We start from the raw sequence: 21,622 nt of genomic DNA on the forward strand, positions 1-21,622 counted from the left end.
CATCTTTAAGAAGGATTTTATCTGAAGCGCTAGTAAAAGGAGTTGGTTTACTAACAGGTTTGTCTTGGGGCCTAGGAATTGTGAACTCTTCATCACTTTCATCGACAGAATACTGTTTTGGACTAGGCTTTACCGGTTGAATCGGTGATTTGGGCTTGTCTTCTACATTAGTTGGGACCTTTTCGTCTTCTTGCTCAAGAGACTTTGGTTTGTCATCGGGTTGAAGAGGTGATTTATCTGCCCCACTGATTAACGGAGCTATCGAAGGAGTTGGCTGAGTAACAGGCTTGTCTTGGGGCCTAGGAATTCCAAATTCTTCGTCACTTTCATCGTCCGAATACTCTTTTGGAATGGTCTTAACTGTCTCAATGGGGGTCTTGGGCTTGTCAGCTAATAAAGTTGGGATCTTATCGTCTTTCAAGATTGTAAAAGGGTCTAAAGGTTTGCTGATCTTGCTGTCTACCGATTCAACAATGGTGCTTGCGGACTTAATGTTGGATTGAATTGTGGTTAAAGTTTCTTCGGCCTTGAAAGTGGTAACTTCCTTGGGCTTTAGGTCATCTTTAAGAAGGATTTTATCTGAAGCGCTAGTAAAAGGAGTTACCGACGGAGTTGGTTCACTAACAGGTTTGTCTTGGGGCCTAGGAATTGTGAGCTCTTCATCACTTTCATCGTCAGAATACTCTTTTGGACTAGGCTTTACTGATTCAATCGGTGATTTGGGCTTGTCTTCTACATTAGTTGGGACCTTTTCGTCTTTTTGCTCAAGAGACTTTGGTTTGTCATCAGGTTGAAAAGGTGATTTATCTGCCCCACTGATTAACGAAGCTATCGAAGGAATTGGCTGAGTAACAGGCTTGTCTTGGGGCCTAGGAATTCCGAACTCTTCGTCACTTTCATCGTCCGAATACTCTTTTGGAATGGTCTTAAGTGTCTTAAAGGGGGACTTGGGCTTGTCATCTAATGAAGTTGGGATCTTATCATCTTTCAAGATTGCAAAAGGATCTAAAGGTTTGCTGATCTTGCTGTCTACCGATTCAACAATAGTGATTGCGGACTTAACGCTGGATTGAATTGTGGTTAAAGGTTCTTCGGCCTTGAAAGTAGTAACTTCCTTGGGCTTTAGGTCATCTTTAAGAAGGATTTTATCTGAAGCGCTAGTGAAAGGAGTTACCGAAGGAGTTGGTTCACTAACAGGTTTGTCTTGGGGCCTAGGAATTGTGAACTCTTCATCATTTTCATCGACAGAATACTGTGTTGGACTAGGCTTTACCGGTTGAATCGGTGATATGGGCTTGTCTTCTAGATTAGTTGGGACCTTTTCATCTTTTTGCTCAAGAGTCTTTGGTTTGTCATCGGGTTGAAGAGGTGATTTATCTTCCACACTGATTAAAGGAGCTATCTTAGGAGTTGGCTGGGTAACAGGCTTGTCTTGGGGCCTAGGAATTCCGAACTCTTCGTCAGGCTTTACTGATTCAATCGGTGATTTGGGCTTGTCTTCTACATTAGCTGGGACCTTTTCGTCTTTTTGCTCAATAGTCTTTGGTTTGTCATCGGGTTGAAGAGGTGATTTGTCTTCCACACTGATTAAAGGAGCTATCGAAGGAGTTGGCTGGGTAACAGGCTTGTATTGGGGCCTAGGAATTCCGAACTCTTCGTCACTTTCATCGTCCGAATACTCTTTTGGAATGGTCTTAACTGTCTCAATGGGGGACTTGGGCTTGTCTCCTAATGAAGTTGGGATCTTATCATCTTTCAAGATTGCAAAAGGATCTAAAGGTTTGCTGATCTTGCTGTCTACCGATTCAAAAATAGTGCTTGCGGACTTAATGCTGGATTGAATTGTGGTTAAAGTTTCTTCGGCCTTGAAAGTGGTAACTTCCTTGGGCTTTAGGTCATCGTTAAGAAGGATTTTATCTGAAGCGCTAGTAAAAGGAGTTACCGTCGGAGTTGGTTCACTAACAGGTTTGTCTTGGGGCCTAGCAATTGTGAACTCTTCATCACTTTCATCGTCTGAATACTCTTTTGGACTAGGCTTTAATGATTCAATCGGTGATTTGGGCTTGTCTGCTACATTAGCTGGGACCTTTTCGTCATCTTGCTCAAGAGACTTTGGTTTGTCATCAGGTTGAAGAGGTGATTTATCTGCCCCACTGATTAACGAAGCTATCGAAGGAATTGGCTGAGTAACAGGCTTGTCTTGGGGCCTAGGAATTCCGAACTCTACGTCACTTTCATCGTCCGAATACTCTTTTGGAATGGTCTCAACTGTCTTAAAGGGGGACTTGGGCTTGTCATCTAATGAAGTTGGGATCTTATCATCTTTCAAGATTGCAAAAGGATCTAAAGGTTTGCTGATCTTGCTGTCTACCGATTCAACAATGGTGCTTGCGGACTTAACGCTGGATTGAATTGTGGTTAAAGGTTCTTCGACCTTGAAAGTAGTAACTTCCTTGGTTTTTAGGTCATCTTTAAGAAGGATTTTATCTGAAGCGCTAGTGAAAGGAGTTACCGACGGAGTTGGTTCACTAACAGGATTGTCTTGGGGCCTAGGAATTGTGAACTCTTCATCATTTTCATCGACAGAATACTGTGTTGGACTAGGCTTTACCGGTTGAATCGGTGATATGGGCTTGTCTTCTAGATTAGTTGGGACCTTTTCATCTTTTTGCTCAAGAGTCTTTGGTTTGTCATCGGGTTGAAGAGGTGATTTATCTTCCACACTGATTAAAGGAGCTATCTTAGGAGTTGGCTGGGTAACAGGCTTGTCTTGGGGCCTAGGAATTCCGAACTCTTCGTCAGGCTTTACTGATTCAATCGGTGATTTGGGCTTGTCTTCTACATTAGCTGGGACCTTTTCGTCTTTTTGCTCAATAGTCTTTGGTTTGTCATCGGGTTGAAGAGGTGATTTGTCTTCCACACTGATTAAAGGAGCTATCGAAGGAGTTGGCTGGGTAACAGGCTTGTCTTGGGGCCTAGGAATTCCGAACTCTTCGTCACTTTCATCGTCCGAATACTCTTTTGGAATGGTCTTAACTGTCTCAATGGGGGACTTGGGTTTGTCTCCTAATGAAGTTGGGATCTTATCATCTTTGAAGATTGCAAAAGGATCTAAAGGTTTGCTGATCTTGCTGTCTACCGATTCAAAAATAGTGCTTGCGGACTTAATGCTGGATTGAATTGTGGTTAAAGTTTCTTCGGCATTGAAAGTGGTAACTTCCTTGGGCTTTAGGTCATCTTTAAGAAGGATTTTATCTGAAGCGCTAGTAAAAGGAGTTACCGACGGAGTTGGTTCACTAACAGGTTTGTCTTGGGGCCTAGGAATTGTGAACTCTTCATCACTTTCATCGTCAGAATACTCTTTTGGATTAGGCTTTACCGATTGAATCGGTGATTTGGGCTTGTCTTCTAGATTAGTTGGGACCTTTTCGTCTTTTTGCTCAAGAGTCTTTGGTTTGTCATCGGGTTGAAGAGGTGCTTTATCTGCCCCACTGATTAACGGAGCTATCGAAGTAGTTGGCTGAGTAACAGGCTTGTCTTGGGGCCTAGGAATTCCGAACTCTTCGTCACTTTCATCGTCCGAATTCTCTTTTGGAATGGTCTTAACTTTCTCAATGGGGGACTTGGGCTTGACTCCTAATAAAGTTGGGATCTTATCATCTTTCAAGATTGCAAAAGGATCTAAAGGTTTGCTGATCTTGCTGTCTACCGATTCAACAACAGTGCTTGCGGACTTAATGCTGGATTGAATTGTGGTTAAAGTTTCTTCGGCCTTGAAAGTGGTAACTTCCTTGGGCTTTAGGTCATCTTTAAGAAGGATTTTATCTGAAGCGCTAGTGAAAGGAGTTACCGACGGAGTTGGTTCACTAACAGGTTTGTCTGGGGGCCTAGGAATTGGGATTTCTTCATCACTTTCATCGACAGAATACTCTTTTGGACTAGGCTTTACCGGTTGAATCGGTGATTTGGGCTTGTCTTCTAGATTAGTAGGGACCTTTTCGTCTTTTTGCTCAAGAGTCTTTGGCTTGTCACCGGGTTGAAGAGGTGATTTATCTTCCACACTGATTAAAGGAGCTATCGAAGGAGTTGGCTGGGTAACAGGCTTGTCTTGGGGCCTAGGAATTCCGAACTCTTTGTCACTTTCATCGTCCGAATACTCTTTTGGAATGGTCTTAAGTGTCTCAATGGGGGACTTGGGCTTGTCTCCTAATGAAGTTGGGATCTTATCATCTTTCAAGATTGCAAAAGGATCTAAAGGTTTGCTGATCTTGCTGTTTACCGATTCAACAATAGTGCTTGCGGACTTAATGCTGGATTGAATTGTGTTTAAAGTTTCTTCGGCCTTGAAAGTGGTAACTTCCTTGGGCTTTAGTTCATCTTTAAGAAGGATTTTATCTGAAGCGCTAGTGAAAGGAGTTACCGAAGGAGTTGGTTTACTAACAAGTTTGTCTTGGGGCCTAGGAATTGTGAACTTTTCATCACTTTCATCGATAAAATACTGTTTTGGACTAGGCTTTACCGGTTGAATCGATGATTTGGGCTTGTCATCGGGTTGAAGAGGTGATTTTTCTTCCACACTGATTAACGAAGCTATCGAAGAAGTTGGCTGGGTAACAGGCTTGTCTTGGGGCCTAGAAATTCCGAACTCTTCGTCACTTTCATCGTCCGAATACTCTTTTGGAATGGTCTTAACTGTCTCAATGGGGGACTTGGGCTTGTCTCCTAATGAAGTTGGGATCTTATCATCTTTCAAGATTGCAAAAGGATCTAAAGGTTTGTTGATCTTGCTGTCTACCGATTCAACAACAGTGCTTGCGGACTTAATGCTGGATTGAATTGTGGTTAAAGTTTCTTCGGCCTTGAAAGTGGTAACTTCCTTGGGCTTTAAGTCATCTTTAAGAAACATTTTATCTGAAGCGCTAGTGAAAGGAGTTACCGAAGGAGTTGGTTCACTAACAGGACTGTCTTGGGGCCTAGGAAATGGGATTTCTTCATCACTTTCATCATCAGAATACTCTTTTGGACTAGGCTTTACCGTTTGAATCGGTGATTTCGGATTGTCTTCTAGATTAGTTGGGACCTTTTCGTCTTTTTGCTCAAGAGACTTTGGTTTGTCATCGGGTTGAAGAGGTGCTTTATCTGCCCCACTGATTAACGGAGCTATCGAAGTAATTGGCTGAGTAACAGGCTTGTCTTGGGGCCTAGGAATTCCAAACTCTTCGTCAGTTTCATCGTCCGAATACTCTTTTGGAATGGTCTTAACTGTCTCAATGGGGGTCTTGGGCTTGTCATCTAATGAAGTTGGGATCTTATCGTCTTTCAAGATTGTAAAAGGGTCTAAAGGTTTGCTGATCTTGCTGTCTACCGATTCAACAATGGTGCTTGCGGACTTAATGTTGGATTGAATTGTGGTTAAAGTTTCTTCGGCCTTGAAAGTGGTAACTTCCTTGGGCTTTAGGTCATCTTTAAGAAACATTTTATCTGAAGCGCTAGTAAAAGGAGTTACCGACGGAGTTGGTTCACTAACAGGTTTGTCTTGGGGCCTAGGAATTGTGAACTCTTCATCACTTTCATCGTCAGAATACTCTTTTGGACTAGGCTTTACCGGTTGAATCGGTGATTTGGGCTTGTCTTCTAGATTAGTTGGGACCTTTTCGTCTTTTTGCTCAAGAGTCTTTGGTTTGTCATCGGGTTGAAGAGGTGATTTATCTGCCCCACTGATTAACGGAGCTAACGAAGTAGTTGGCTGAGTAACAGGCTTGTCTTGGGGCCTAGGAATTCCGAACTCTTCGTCACTTTCATCGTCCGAATACTCTTTTGGAATGGTCTTAACTTTCTCAATGGGGGACTTGGGCTTGACTCCTAATGAAGTTGGGATCTTATCATCTTTCAAGATTGCAAAAGGATCTAAAGGTTTGCTGATCTTGCTGTCTACCGATTCAACAACAGTGCTTGCGGACTTAATGCTGGATTGAATTGTGGTTAAAGTTTCTTCGGCCTTGAAAGTGGTAACTTCCTTGGGCTTTAGGTCATCTTTAAGAAGGACTTTATCTGAAGCGCTAGTAAAAGGAGTTACCGACGGAGTTGGTTCACTAACAGGTTTGTCTTGGGGCCTAGGAATTGTGAACTCTTCATCACTTTCATCGTCAGAATACTCTTTTGGACTAGGCTTTACCGGTTGAATCGGTGATTTGGGCTTGTCTTCTAGATTAGTTGGGACCTTTTCGTCTTTTTGCTCAAGAGTCTTTGGTTTGTCATCGGGTTGAAGAGTTGCTTTATCTGCCCCACTGATTAACGGAGCTAACGAAGTAGTTGGCTGAGTAACAGGCTTGTCTTGGGGCCTAGGAATTCCGAACTCTTCGTCACTTTCATCGTCCGAATACTCTTTTGGAATGGTGTTAACTGTCTCAATGGGGGTCTTGGGCTTGTCATCTAATGAAGTTGGGATCTTATCGTCTTTCAACATTGTAAAAGGGTCTAAAGGTTTGCTGATCTTGCTGTCTACCGATTCAACAATGGTGCTTGCGGACTTAATGTTGGATTGAATTGTGGTTAAAGTTTCTTCGGACTTGAAAGTGGTAACTTCCTTGGGCTTTAGGTCATCTTTAAGAAGGATTTTATCTGAAGCGCTAGTGAAAAGAGTTACCGACGGAGTTGTTTCACTAACAGGTTTGTCTTGGGGCCTAGGAATTGTGAACTCTTCATCACTTTCATCGTCAGAATACTCTTTTGGACTAGGCTTTACCGGTTGAATCGGTGATTTGGGCTTGTCTTCTAGATTAGTTGGGACCTTTTCGTCTTTTTGCTCAAGAGTCTTTGGTTTGTCATCGGGTTGAAGAGGTGCTTTATCTGCCCCACTGATTAACGGAGCTATCGAAGTAGTTGGCTGAGTAACAGGCTTGTCTTGGGGCCTAGAAATTCCGAAGTCTTCGTCACTTTCATCGTCCGAATACTCTTTTTGAATTGTCTTAACTGTCTCAATGGGAGACTTGGGCTTGTCTCCTAATGAAGTTGGGATCTTATTATCTTTCAAGATTGCAAAAGGATCTAAAGGTTTGCTGATCTTGCTGTCTACCGATTCAACAACAGTGCTTGCGGACTTAATGCTGGATTGAATTGTGGTTAAAGTTTCTTCGGCCTTGAAAGTGGTAACTTCCTTGGGCTTTAGGTCATCTTTAAGAAGGATTTTATCTGAAGCGCTAGTGAAAGGAGTTACCGACGGAGTTGTTTCACTAACAGGCTTGTCTTGGGGCCTAGGAATTCCGAACTCTTCGTCAGGCTTTACTGATTCAATCGGTGATTTGGGCTTGTCTTCTACATTAGCTGGGACCTTTTCGTCTTTTTGCTCAATAGTCTTTGGTTTGTCATCGGGTTGAAGAGGTGATTTGTCTTCCACACTGATTAAAGGAGCTATCGAAGGAGTTGGCTGGGTAACAGGCTTGTCTTGGGGCCTAGGAATTCCGAACTCTTCGTCACTTTCATCGTCCGAATACTCTTTTGGAATGGTCTTAACTTTCTCAATGGGGGACTTGGGCTTGACTCCTAATGAAGTTGGGATCTTATCATCTTTCAAGATTGCAAAAGGATCTAAAGGTTTGCTGATCTTGCTGTCTACCGATTCAACAACAGTGCTTGCGGACTTAATGCTGGATTGAATTGTGGTTAAAGTTTCTTCGGCCTTGAAAGTGGTAACTTCCTTGGGCTTTAGGTCATCTTTAAGAAGGATTTTATCTGAAGCGCTAGTGAAAGGAGTTACCGACGGAGTTGTTTCACTAACAGGTTTGTCTTGGGGCCTAGGAATTCCGAACTCTTTGTCACTTTCATCGTCCGAATACTCTTTTGGAATGGTCTTAAGTGTCTCAATGGGGGACTTTGGCTTGTCTCCTAATGAAGTTGGGATCTTATCATCTTTCAAGATTGCAAAAGGATCTAAAGGTTTGCTGATCTTGCTGTTTACCGATTCAACAATAGTGCTTGCGGACTTAATGCTGGATTGAATTGTGTTTAAAGTTTCTTCGGCCTTGAAAGTGGTAACTTCCTTGGGCTTTAGTTCATCTATAAGAAGGATTTTATCTGAAGCGCTAGTGAAAGGAGTTACCGAAGGAGTTGGTTCACTAACAGGTTTGTCTTGGGGCCTAGGAATTGTGAACTTTTCATCACTGTCATCGACAGAATTCTGTTTTGGACTAGGCTTTACCGGTTGAATCGATGATTTGGGCTTGTCATCGGGTTGAAGAGCTGATTTATCTTCCACACTGATTAACGAAGCTATCGAAGAAGTTGGCTGGGTAACAGGCTTGTCTTGGGGCCTAGGAATTCCGAACTCTTCGTCACTTTCATCGTCCGAATACTCTTTTGGAATGGTCTTAACTGTCTCGATGGGGGACTTGGTCTTGTCTCCTAATGAAGTTGGGATCTTATCATCTTTCAAGATTGCAAAAGGATCTAAAGGTTTGCTGATCTTGCTGTCTACCGATTCAACAAAAGTGCTTGCGGACTTAATGCTGGATTGAATTGTGGTTAAAGTTTCTTCGGCCTTGAAAGTGGTAACTTCCTTGGGCTTTAGGTCATCTTTAAGAAGGATTTTATCTGAAGCGCTAGTGAAAGGAGTTATTGAAGGAGTTTGTTCACTAACAGGTTTGTCTTGGGGCCTAGGAATTGTGATTCCTTCATCACTTTCATCGACAGAATACTCTTTTGGACTAGGCTTTACCGGTTGAATCGGTGATTTGGGCTTGTCTTCTAGATTAGTTGGGACCTTTTCGTCTTTTTGCTCAAGAGTCTTTGGTTTGTCGTCGGGTTGAAGAGGTGATTTATCTTCCACACTGATTAACGAAGCTATCGAAGAAGTTGGCTGGGTAACAGGCTTGTCTTGGGGCCTAGGAATTCCGAACTCTTCGTCACTTTCATCGTCCGAATACTCTTTTGGAATGGTCTTAACTGTCTCAATGGGGGACTTGGGCTTGTCTCCTAATGAAGTTGGGATCTTATCATCTTTCAAGATTGCAAAAGGATCTAAAGGTTTGCTGATCTTGCTGTCTACTGATTCAACAATAGTGCTTGCGGACTTAATGCTGAATTGAATTGTGGTTAAAGTTTCTTCGGCCTTGAAAGTGGTAACTTCCTTGGGCTTTAGTTCATCTTTAAGAAGGATTTTATCTGAAGCGCTAGTGAAAGGAGTTACCGACTGAGTTGGTTCACTAACAGGTTTGTATTGGGGTCTTGGAATTGTGAACTCTTCATCACTTTCATCGTCAGAATACTCTTTTGGACTAGGCTTTCCAGATTCAATCGGTGATTTGGGCTTGTGTTCTAGATTAGTTGGGACCTTTTCGTCTTCTTGCTCAAGAGACTTTGGTTTGTCATCGGGTTGAAGAGGTGATTTATCTGCCCCACTGATTAACGGAGCTATCGAAGGAGTTGGCTGAGTAACAGGCTTGTCTTGGGGCCTAGGAATTCCGAACTCTTCGTCACTTTCATCGTCCGAATACTCTTTTGGAGTGGTCTTAACTGTCTCAATGGGAGACTTGGGCTTGCCTACTAATGAAGTTGGGATCTTATCATCTTTCAAGATTGCAAAAGTATCTAAAGGTTTGCTGATCTTGCTGCCTACCGATTCAACAACAGTGCTTGCGGACTTAATGCTGGATTGAATTGTGGTTAAAGTATCGTCGGCCTTGAAAGTGGTAACTTCCTTGCGGTTTAGGTCATCTTTAAGAAGGATTTTATCTGAAGCGCTAGTGAAAGGAATTACCGACGGAGTTGGTTCACTAACAGGTTTGTCTTGGGGCCTAGGAATTGTGAACTCTTCATCACTTTCATCGACAGAATACTCTTTTGGACTAGGCTTTACCGGTTGAATCGGTGATTTGGGCTTGTCTTCTAGATTAGTTGGGACCTTTTCGTCTTCTTGCTCAAGAGACTTTGGTTTGTCATCGGGTTGAAGAGGTGATTTATCTGCCCCACTGATTAACGGAGCTATCGAAGGAGTTGGCTGAGTAACAGGCTTGTCTTGGGGCCTAGGAATTCCGAACTCTTCGTCACTTTCATCGTCCGAATACTCTTTTGGAGTGGTCTTAACTGTCTCAATGGGAGACTTGGGCTTGTCTACTAATGAAGTTGGGATCTTATCATCTTTCAAGATTGCAAAAGTATCTAAAGGTTTGCTGATCTTGCTGCCTACCGATTCAACAACAGTGCTTGCGGACTTAATGCTGGATTGAATTGTGGTTAAAGTTTCTTCGGCCTTGAAAGTGGTAACTTCCTTGGGCCTTATGTCATCTTCAACAAGGATTTTATCTGAAGCGCTAGTGGAAGGAGTTACCGAAGGAGTTGGTTTACTAACAGGTTTGTCTTGGGGCCTAGGTATTCCGAACTCTTCGTTACATTCATCGTCCGAATACTCTTTTTGAATAGTCTTAACTGTCTCAATGGGGGACTTGGGCCTGTCACCTAATGAAGTTGGGATCTTATCATCTTTCAAGAATGCAAAAGGATCTAAAGGTTTGCTGATCTTGCTGTCTACCGATTCAACAATAGTGCTTGCGGATTTAATGCTGGATTGAATTGTGGTTAAGGTTTCTTCGGCCTTGAATGTGGTAACTTCCTTGGGCTTTAGGTCATCTTTAAGAAGGATTTTATCTGAAGCGCTAGTGAAAGGAGTTACCGACGGAGTTGGTTCACTAACAGGTTTGTCTTGGGGCCTAGGAATTGTGAACTCTTCTTCACTTTCATCGTCAGAATACTCTTTTGGACTAGGCTTTACTGATTCAATCGGTGATTTGGGCCTGTCTTCTAGATTAGTTGGGACCTTTTCGTCTTTTTGCTCAAGAGACTTTGGTTTGTCATCGGGTTGAAGAGGTGATTTATCTGCTCCACTGATTAAAGGAGTTATCGAAGGAGTTGGCTGGATAACAGGCTTGTCTTGAGGCCTAGGAATTGTGACCTCTTCATCACTTTCATCGTCCGAATACTCTTTTGGACTAGGCTTTACTGATTCAATTGGTAAGTTGGGCTTGTCTTCTAGATTAGTTGGAACCTTTTCGTCTTTTTCCTCAGGAAACTTTTGTTTTTCATCAGATTGAAGAGGAGATTTATCCACATCACTGATAAAAGGAGTTCCCCTAGCTGTTGGCTGTGTAACATTCTTGTTTTGAGGTTTAGAAATGTCAAGCTGTTCCCCACCTTCAATTTTGGAATATTCTTTTGTATTAGTTATTACGGACTCATTTGACTTGCATTTGCCATAAGAGTCACTGGGTATAACGCTTGCTGTCGGAAACCTGGTTATTTTTTTATTATGAGTAGTGTCGACTATCCTAGATGAGTCTACAATAGATACTTGCTCAATTTTCGACAAATGTTTTAGTTTGTTTATTGTTTTTAGATTGTCCAGCTCTTCGTCACTATCACTTTCAATTAGTTGGTTATTTAAATAGGTTTTCACATCAGATGGAAACTTATCCTGCGTGTAGTCAGTCATTGTTGCCAGTTCAGAGTTAATGGTGGCCAAGTACTGGTGCTTCTGAAGCTCGTCTGGTATTTCGTGTGTTGGAAACTTGACATTAACATCCATTTCTAGGTTTTGGTTACCTTTTTGTGCTATTAGTTGTTCACTCTGGTAAACGAGTTTATCCATTTTCGCTTCATGCTCACTAGCTACGTGGACAAACTCCTTTGTATCCTGAACGTCAGATTTGGAAATGGAATGTAATCGTTCAAGGGTGTGTGCAATTTTTGGAAATTCTACGAGTTTAGTATCCCTTATAGATTCTAATGGAAATTCTTGTTTATCACATTCTGTTAAAAACCTTATTTGACTTTCTGCAATCTCCGTTAGTCCTTCATGTAAAATACTCTTGGCTTCGAACTCTTTAATACTTTCCGTTATATTGAATACTACGGACTCATGCTCTAGGAACTTGGCCGTTGTCGACTTGACATTTTCAACTGTTGGTAAAATTTCTGCGTCTCCTTGCCTTTCAAAGACCTTTGCCATATCTGAGATTGTGCGCTTTGAGCACTTCTTTTCACACACGTCTTCCAGGTTTTCAGTACTGGTGCTCGTCTTTTCCGTGGAAAAAACGGGCGTTTGCACTTTTTGCTCTGGTATGCGCTTAGAGCCCAAACCATCTAAAATCAAATCGGCTTCGCTTAAAATCTGCTGGTCTATGGACGAAACATCAGCTTTACGGTCTTGGGTCGATCGTTTTCGAGGACTAAAAGGCTTTGCCTCTAGACTCGCAGTGGGGTATCTCCGTTCAATGTCCTGCACGACTTCCCTAACCTTTGGTAAAACTTCTATGACATCCGTATCTTCTAAGTCTAAGTGCTCCTCAACAGCTTCAGTTAAAATCTTTGCAGGTACCTGTTCTACTTCCCTATTTAAATCTATTACCTGTTCTGTTAAAGTCTTTTCCGTTTCACATAAGTCTTCAGCTACCACAAAGGACTTGCGCTTCTCACAAACTTTTTCACAAACTTCTTCATCAATCTCTTTAAGGCCAATAGCCATGGCCTCTATAGGTGAAATCTTTACCACCTCAGCGGGCGGCTCACACCTGGTCAACTTTTCCAGGGCCAAATCAGCTGGCGTAAGTATTTGCCTTTCTAGCTCTACTACATCTGGTTCTTTATCATCTTCATGAGGCTGCCGTTTCTGCACTGTAAATGGAATAGCCGACACCACTGTACCGCAGATCTTATCCTCAATGCTCTGCACCACCTCTCGCACCACTGGCACATTATCACCTATGTATTTGGGAGTGACAGCGGTTTGCTTGCCAATTGAATCCAATGATTCTGTGCTGCCACTGCTTTCCAAACGCATTATCTTGCGTCTGACATCACCACAGCCCATTATTTGCTCTAAGTACTCCCTATCACTGGCAGTTTTCTCTGCTTCTGCATCTACTTCTACTGCGGGCTGATCCTTTAGCTCCTTCTTCAGCTGATCTTTCTCTGGAATAGTCAAGTCTACTTTGGTGCGATCTATTTGTGCTGTCAGGGTCGTCGTTGTTGTCATCTTCGGGGTTTGACTACTTGTACTCATTTCTGTAAATGAGGTAGTGTCTTGTGAGTACAATTTTGGAATATCGGGGAGAGCTACCACACTGTGAAGCAGCTTATCAGGTTCATCTGTTCTTGTAAAGGTTTCGGTTTTTACATTATGAACACTGAAGTGCTCTGTTTGAGGCATTCCGGGGATGGCAAAAGAGGGTTTGGTTAGAAGTAGAGTGGAGTAGAAAACATGGCAATATAAACACAGTTAACACCAATTTAAAATCATACCATAGGCTCTTTATGGTGGGTTAGTCTATGTACACAGTGCAATTGAGCTGCCAACTTACATACATACGTACTTACAGGTCGGTACATACATATGCATATATTCTTTCTACAAGCTTTACGCCAAAAACCCAGCAGCAGGCACAAACATGCACTTAATGCTTACTTTGTAGTATTTAGTTGAGAAGCGAAATCAAAATATCTGTTTCGCATTTAACAGATGCCAGATGGAGCTTAGCTAAACCGACCCAACATGAACTTGGGATAGGAAAAACTGAGCTTCATTCAGATACATACAGATGCTGCATATGAGGTCGTGGATTATTGGCCCGTTTCTGCTTGCTTGGATGCTGCACAAAACTTAATGCTTCGAGTAAAATTCATGAGCTGAGCTGATTACGTTTGCATATTTTTGTTTCGCAAATACTTAAGCAATGTTTATGTTGATATTGAAATCAAAAGGGAAAATAAGCTAGTATTGCAAGTTTAAGAACAAACCACGACATCATATGTCACATACTCGTACGACATTTAACGTGATCTATAAGCAACCAATTACATTAAAAAGCACGCTGGGCTGGTGGGTCTGGGTGCAAACAAATCATTTATTGATTATACAGTGAGGCTAATATAATTGTGGCTGTTGGTTGTAAATTCGCAAATAATGACAAATAGTACGAATACGATTTTGATATGCTATATACTATATAGAGATGCTACAGTGAGATCTGGATGTGGATCGACTTAACATTCAGTTATAGTACACTATTATGCTAATATATATAGTAAGAATATGCTTTTTCGTTAAGGATTGATAAAGTTACGAAAAGCAACAGAACACATAATTATTTGCGAAAAACAAATCAAACATAAACATTGCAAACTGAAGGCCATGGTTGTTCATTGGAGTGTTCTTCGATGAATCATTGAATTTCATATGGAGATCGAAAGACGGCTGGTGGTCGCCCAGCTCCTTGCTGATCCCAATATGGGTGAGGTTTCAAATTGGTTTTGTTCAATTTCGGAAATCCAAAAGTATGCCAAAAGTGTTTATCTTAATGAAAAAAATCTTAGTAATTGCTAAACGAATGTTAATATAAGTAGTATTGTAGATTATATGCGTTGGCTTATCCATAGATCACATCTATAGGCCGATTGAGTACGAGTATAGTAAACAAGGTAATTACATAGGTTAACACAAATCGAATTATTTAAATTGTAGCTTGCAGTAGTTCAATGAAAAACATAAACTCAATTGCTTAAATATTTGTTTAAAATTGCAAACGTAATTGGTATACCATGAGAGTTGAGAGGACAACAATGAGAGAGACCTATCAGAAAACGATACCCATCATAGATGTATAAACATAGGTCCTAAAACTGTGGCAACTTTTCAAATTGATGGTTTTTATACATGAGAACTTACCATTAAAATACAATAGACTTAAAGTTACTTTAGTGTTTGGTTAAGTTTATTTTAAATAGTTTATTCCGTTGCGCATTGAATGAACCACAATCACAAATCAACACTTAGGTGCTTCCGAAAAGTTACTCCTCCTGTTCCTGAATAATTTCTTTGCAACACAAAATAACACAGATAAACTAGTAGTCGCTACTTTGGCCGAAGAGACGTGGCTCTGTCTAAATTCCGAGTCGCGCGTACTTGGGAAATTCAAATTCGTGACTAAATCTGCCCGAAAAGTGCGGCTATTGCTGTACTGCAAGAATGCCAGAAGCAAATTAAATTAGGTATATGCCACCGCTCGGCTTTCGCTAGCTTCTTGCCCCCTGGCCCTATGACATAACTGCGGAGGGGTCGGGTTTTTCACCACCCTGCGGTGGATTGAAAAGCCGTAAATTATATAAAGAGCCCCCGGGAAATGCTATTAACTGTGCATATCTTCTGGGGGCTAACGGGCTAATAGGCTTTCTCCGGTCAACAAGAAAGTATATGCGAGCGGAGAGCGTTTCGAGAACAAGTTAAAGTTAGTAACGCAAAATCGATTGGAGGTTCGATCTATCGATTGGCTGGCCCACTGACATTGACACCTCCGAATGTTATGCATACACTGCGCAGAACGGCGCCAGACAGACAATTAGCCATGTTTCTACGACCTTTCGTCAGTGTTAACGTAATTAGATTATCTGGAAACTTAGCGACATTCGCTTCGGTACAAGTGAATATATGCGTGATTTCGTGGTCGTATTCATTCAATGCGCTTCAGTTTGGCGTTTGTTATCTGAGGATTGGGAAATCCCCTGTTACTTTCGATTTATGGCACGTTTGCTGCCGCACTTACAGACTTTTTTGATTAAGATACACACAGTAGCAGTTTGCCGTTCGTTTTTATAAATACAGTTAGCTAACTAATAGTTCTTAGATCGCAATCGTTTAATGGTTGAATGGTACTTTGCATACAAAAAGCCTTTAGACTTAAATAAAGACGAAATGTTGAGGAAAATAGAATAGTGGGAGTAACGGAATGGGTTAAGACTGAAAGACAGTTCAAGAAACACTACGGATTGTGGCAAAAAACAACTGAAAATATTCAAGTTAAAAGAAGGGGTGTACAAAAATAAGGTTACAGATTTATATTCTTTTACCGAAAAAGGCAAAAATAGGAAAATATATAAAGTAAGTTTACATAACAATTACAAATTGCATAGAAATTGAGCATAGAGGCAGCCACCCATTTCAGGATTCGCACTTACCAATTTTGGTAATGGCAGAGACGCGTTCAAGGGTCGACTCTGTGGTTGTGTGCAGAGTGGTCACCGTATCAGCCAGGTAATCTGTGTTTAAATGGCTTGTATGTTCAATAGATTTATGATAAATTTTTAGTATAACAACTTACCGCGTTCTAAGCTGATCAGTTCTGGCTCCTCGTTCTGCTTATCGGTTTTTGTGTCACTTGGGGTGGGTGGTGGAGTCTGGGAGTGCGGGATTTCGCTCTCTGAAGAAGTGTGAAATTAAAAGTAAGGTAAGGTAAGACAATGTGGTCATAGGTTTTGGGTAGCTTACCCATTTTCTTGAGCTCATCGGATATTTCAATCACTCCCACGCTCATCTTCTTGGTAATAGTTTCACCAACCGACTTGCAGAACTCGGCATCGGTCAGTGACTTTCTTGGCTCAACGGATATTGGAGCAGTTAGCCCCTCCTCTTTGATAGACTCTCTCAGTGGAACGGTGGCCCGCTTGCCAAAGGTGTCACTATCATATTCAGTCGCCAGATGCTGTGGCTCCTGGGTCACCACACTGGTAGTCACCTTTGGAGTGTGGAATGGTGATGCATTATCCCCTACTGGAGCCGCTGACTCAATGCCATCGATAAGTTTATCTGTGGTCTTGGCTTCACTGCTGATGACCTTTGACGGCAGTTGTGTCTGCTGTTCCATGATCAGGAAATCCTCTGTAAGCTGACGTTCATTAAGTGGCTTTTGCTGCTTGGGCGGCTCCACAATTTGCTCGGCGGCCTTCGTCACCTCCTCGACTAGCGTTTTGGCAGGCTCGGAAAACAGTTGCGTTTGCTGCTCCATGCTTAAGAAATCAGCGGTAAGCTGTCGCTCATTCAGAGGTTTCTTTTCAGTCGCCTTCACAGGCTCAGGTTGGATCAAAGGCTTTGGAGTTTCCTCGATAAGGGACTTTCTGGGCTCCACCACTGGTATCTTACTGGCTGGCGGTGAAGCTTTCACTGTAATGATTGATTCCGGTTCCGATGCACTCGTGGATGTGAGACTGGATTCTATGAGTTTCTCAAGGGCTTGTGGAATGCTCGGCAGTTGGGATTGCTGTTCCATGCTAAGGAAATCGTGGGTAAGCTTGCGAGCTTCGGCGGTAGTGATCTGCTCCTCGATCTTGTGGAATGTTTCAACGACCTCGGCCACCTTTTCAGCCACCTTATCCTCTTTGGGTTGAACCTGGGCTAGCGGTTTGTCTTCGACCTTGACTAAGTCCTCCACTTTGCTCGAAACTTCCGAGGTCTTCTCAGACTTTACAACCTTCTCCTCGATCTTGTGGAATGTGTCAAGCAGCTCGGTTACCTTTTCGGTGACAGTCTCGGCCTTGGCGATAATCTCAGACTGTTCGATGGGTTTCTCCTTGAGCTTTTCGTCCCCCAGACCTGCGGTCATAATGGTAGCCGTAGAGGCCACAACATCATCCAGGATCTTTGACTCCCGGTCGACCTGCTTCTCCACTGATTTTCTTGGCTCCACCTTGGGAATCTTGCTGGCAGCTGGAGTTGCCTTGGGCTCGGCAGCTAGTTTCTCGCCCTGCAAGAAGTCTTGAGTGATCTTTCGTGCATCCGCTTCGCCAACCTTCTGAGCTTCGGTAGTAATTGTCTTTACTGGAATTTTTGAGATTGGTTTCTCGGACTTAGCCTCTATGACTGAATCAATCTCGGCCTCAACTGTAGCACGTGGCGCTGCTGTGGGCTTCATTGAGTCATCGCTGGGCTTACGAGTGAACTTCGGGATCTGGGTTTTGGGCTCGCCGCCATGGAAGTCGTATTTAACCTTTTTGGCTTCGAATTCCGCAATTGTTTCCTCAATACTTGAGCTCTCGATGACTTGGACATGCTTCACTTGCTCCTGAGTCACGGTCTTGGCCTCCTCCAGGTTTTTAATGGTCTCGCTGACCTTTGATGATTCGACAGTAGACTGAGTTGGCAGGATAGCAGTAGCCTCCGCAGGTTTGGTACTTTCAAAGGAGCTAATAATGTTCTCAACCTTCTTGCTAGCAATTTCAGTCACCTCGCTTATGACTTGCTGGACCTCTTTGACGGTTTCCTGTGGTACTGAGGCCAGAGGGCTGGTCTTCTCTTTAATCTCCTCCACGAACTTCTCGTGAACTGTTGCGGTGGTGGAAGTTACTGGAAGTTGGCTGCGTTTCTCGAACTCCAGGAAGTCCTCGGTGATATCACGGGCTTCTTGACGGGTAATCGTCGTCACCCGACTGAAGGTCACGCCATCCTTTTCCTTCTTCTCGGCGGCACTGATGTCCTGCACAATCTTGTCAGTCTGATCTGGGGATGATGGCTGGTCTTCCTCCTCTGAGCTGCGCCCGGATGTCTTAAACTTGTGCGTCAGTTCCTTGTCGAACTCGCTCTTGCTCACTTCGGTTGAGTCCATCTTGCCCATCTTCATCTTGATAACTTGTTCGGGTACAGTGGTTGTCTTGATGATAACATTATCTGCAGGCAATTGCATCAGTATCTCGGATTCGTGGTGTGCCTTTTTGTCCTCGATAAGACTTTTCCGCTTGATTTCGGTTATTTCGCGGGTGATCTCTCTCTTCTGGGTTGAGGCAGGAATGGATCGCTCCACTGACAGACGCTTGACAATCTTCTCACGCCGTTCGGCAACCGTTCGCTTGGCAGCTTCCTCATCGGACTCGGATTCCTCGACTTCCTTCTCCTCGGCAGAGTACTTGACTTCCTCGCGTTCGTTGATTTGCTGGATTCGCTTGCCTGAGGGGAGAGCTTAAAAGGGTTATTCAATGGGAAGATGTTCAAAATGAGTTAGCCGTTTATGGTTATAGAGATCCAAAACCTAGTTAGATCTTCATAACTGACTGGCAAGATTGCATTGTAAGTGGTTCTGCAAATTTTACTTACTTTCTCTGCGAACCAGCTCCTCTACGGACTCCGAGTTTTTCATGATGTCCGTTTCATCGAACTCGCGCGAATGGGATAGTCGTCCACTTTTGCACTTCTTCATAATGTCGTCCCGTCCAATGTTTTTGAGAGCCGTTTCCAACAAAAGGATATCGTAGTTGGGTTTGTCCTTATAGAGGCGGATCATGCTCTGTGCCTGCCTGGCAATGCTATCGGTGTTTTGGTTAATGATCTCGTCAATTTCCTCTGCATTGATGCCAATCTCCGGGGCCAGCTGAATCCAATCCTTACCCAACAGGTTGGACAGATCAACTATGCGAATGTCGCCAATGTAATGGTCATTTTGATGCTTGCTCAAACTGAACATCGAGGTCCTGTATGCAGAGGTGACTCGGTCCGAGAAGGCGGTAGTGGAGTCGGGTATAACGGCCTCCGGAAGTACGATGTTTAGGATGCAGATGGGCTGTTGTGGAGGCTCACCCTTGGCTACCTTCGGTTCTTTCATGAACAAGGTGCGACCAACTATGTCAGCATGCTGATCCTTAACCCGAACTGTGAAGGGCAGTCGGTTCTCGCGGAAGGCCTTGAACTGCAACTGCAGCTGGTCGCCCGATTTGGTCACGGGCACCAAGTTTCCGGCCATCTCGATGTACTGAGGCTTACCCTCGAGCACCTCAACATCACGGCTCTTGGCCACTTCTGTGTAGAGCTCATGTTTCTCCAGGGTTTTATCCTCACGATCGTCGGTCATGCAGAAGACTCGTAGTCTTGCCTCAAAGGGTTCGATCTTCTTGGCGAACACCACAAACTTGGCAATGAACGGTACATGAATAACTTCCCTGGATTCAGAAAACAATACAATTTAATAAGGAGCTTAAAAAAATAGATAGAAAACCACTCACTTGTACAGCTCGGTGGCCATTTTGGTGGCATCCGAGATATTGCGGCAATCCATCAGCCAAAATCGAGCTGACACAGTGGTCGTAAAGGAGACACAGTCGTTGACAAATGTCAAGGGCGTGGAACCGGTGACATCCTCCCATTGAGCTCGGGACGGTCCGCCTAGCGATGGATTAGTCAGATGGAAGACGGAAAACAGAAACGTTCAATTGCGGGTCTCATGTCTCGGACATTCGGGTTTACGCATAGACTACATATATGTATGTAAAAACTCTTGAAAATCTCTACTGTTGTCTCATTAGCAGATAAGTATTGAATTGAATTCCAAAATTGTTGAACTAATTTCACAAACGAAACCATAAACTCAACACAAAAACTTGTTCAGAGAGAATTACGATTGTGTGTGTTAATTACAAAGCAATTAGATGGAATAGGAGTAGTATTGAAAAGTATTATTGTATACAGTTTATGGTATAGTATTAAAATCGTATTTAGCGATAAGTATTAGAAATATTTAGTATCTTTTTGTAATCTATGGCATGGCATGAATGTGAGGATGTAGATGGGGTCTGTTGAATGTTAAAAGTGGTGTGTATTGTGGGTTGTGTGTGTGAGTTGATGAGGCACTTTGATTTCAAGCATATATTTGGTTATTTTGGTAGGGCTGTAGCATTTACAGAGGTACAAGTACTAGGGTACTTGTCACGCTTACTTTGAAGCCGTTTCGAAACAACATGCTTAATATTTTGGAAAAACAAATTTTTGGTTTATCTTGAATGGAAAATAAGTGAGCGTGTCACGTGTTTCTTGTTGTAAATGTGTTCAAATCAACAAAAGTCCCAACAAAACAGAACCAAGAAACAAAGAAACTAATAATAGGAACCTAAACATAATTGAACAGGAATGTATAAAAGAATCGTCAACTTGTTGATAAATTTATATGTTTATATTTGTATGGTACATTATCAAACACTGTTTGTAATATGATATTATTGAGCTTGCCACAGCATTCGCTTGACTTTAGTTTTCCTCAATTGTTGACATTTATTCGGTTTCAGAATAGTTCTCTTTGGTGCCACAAACAGTCGAAATTCTAAATTGATCATTCATATTTGGTTTACTTTTTTTGGAAAAGCAATAGATATAGATAATAGTTCTGCTTTGTTTTAAACGAAATAATAGCAATCAACTCAAAGATTTAACGCTCATTAAACAACAGATAAACAAACTACAATCAGGTGCACGGCATTCCAACCGAAAACGTTAATTAAAAATTAAACTTAAAGCGTTAGAGCCTTAACAAGTATGATACGTAAGTATGGAATAAGAATTAGATTCGAATCGGTAACTGAACAACTAAACAAATCAAGGTAATCTGGCACAATCTTGGCCTTGCTTTTGTTACGGTTTCAATGGCCCAAAGAGCAACTTTAGTTGGCGTTTAGTTTAGCTTACAAAACCTACAAACTCTTTAATGAAATTGTGCAGTTTAGTTATATATTTGGCAATAAACCGCGTGCAGTCAGAAAGTCGCTTAGGTAATTCATATTGTTGTATGTTAGAGGGAGAGAGGTTAGACAGAGAGAAAGAGAAGGCGGCAAAGACGTTTGCATGACAAGCTTAAGGTTCGTAAAAGTAAATTGGAAAGTTTGCTTACTTCAAAAACTAAGCTGCTTTGAGCTGGAAGCGGTATCTTGGCTTAGAGAACATTGCCAATCGAGTGGGGTCTTGAGCAGGCCCCACCAAACAGAAAGTTAGACCTGAGCATCTGGTTAGTTAACCCAAAGACGCAGCGCAACCCGAATTGAAGCAAAGAAT

General features: G+C 42.5%; 2 protein-coding genes across 20 annotated transcripts in view; both read right to left on the reverse strand.

Moving 5' to 3' along the window:
* The window catches only part of LOC136116844 (titin-like), a 33,583-nt gene extending 20,385 nt beyond the window's left edge, over positions 1 to 13,198 (reverse strand). Inside the window, exon 1 of the mRNA XM_070996501.1 lies at positions 179 to 13,198. Within this exon, the coding sequence (XP_070852602.1) occupies positions 179 to 13,198 (13,020 nt within the window). The remainder of the gene's footprint in view (positions 1 to 178) is intronic.
* LOC108006836 (ankyrin-3) overlaps positions 1 to 21,622 on the reverse strand; it is a 70,713-nt gene that overhangs the window by 31,625 nt on the left and 17,466 nt on the right. For 11 of the 19 annotated variants that reach the window (XM_036815525.3, XM_036815520.3, XM_065864327.2 and 8 more), the window contains 5 exons: positions 19,807 to 19,966; positions 18,905 to 19,743; positions 16,310 to 18,757; positions 16,143 to 16,241; positions 16,000 to 16,080 (listed from right to left, as the gene is read on the reverse strand). In XM_036815525.3, the coding sequence (XP_036671420.3) occupies positions 16,000 to 16,080; positions 16,143 to 16,241; positions 16,310 to 18,757; positions 18,905 to 19,743; positions 19,807 to 19,966 (3,627 nt within the window). Of the gene's footprint in view, positions 1 to 15,999; positions 16,081 to 16,142; positions 16,242 to 16,309; positions 18,770 to 18,904; positions 19,744 to 19,806; positions 19,967 to 21,622 lie in introns of all 19 variants that reach the window. The other 8 variants (XM_065864326.2, XM_065864333.2, XM_065864331.2 and 5 more) reach the window with 1 other exon arrangement.

Source organism: Drosophila suzukii, chromosome 3 (assembly GCF_043229965.1).
Source record: "Drosophila suzukii chromosome 3, CBGP_Dsuzu_IsoJpt1.0, whole genome shotgun sequence".
Taxonomy (NCBI): Eukaryota; Metazoa; Arthropoda; class Insecta; order Diptera; family Drosophilidae; genus Drosophila; species Drosophila suzukii.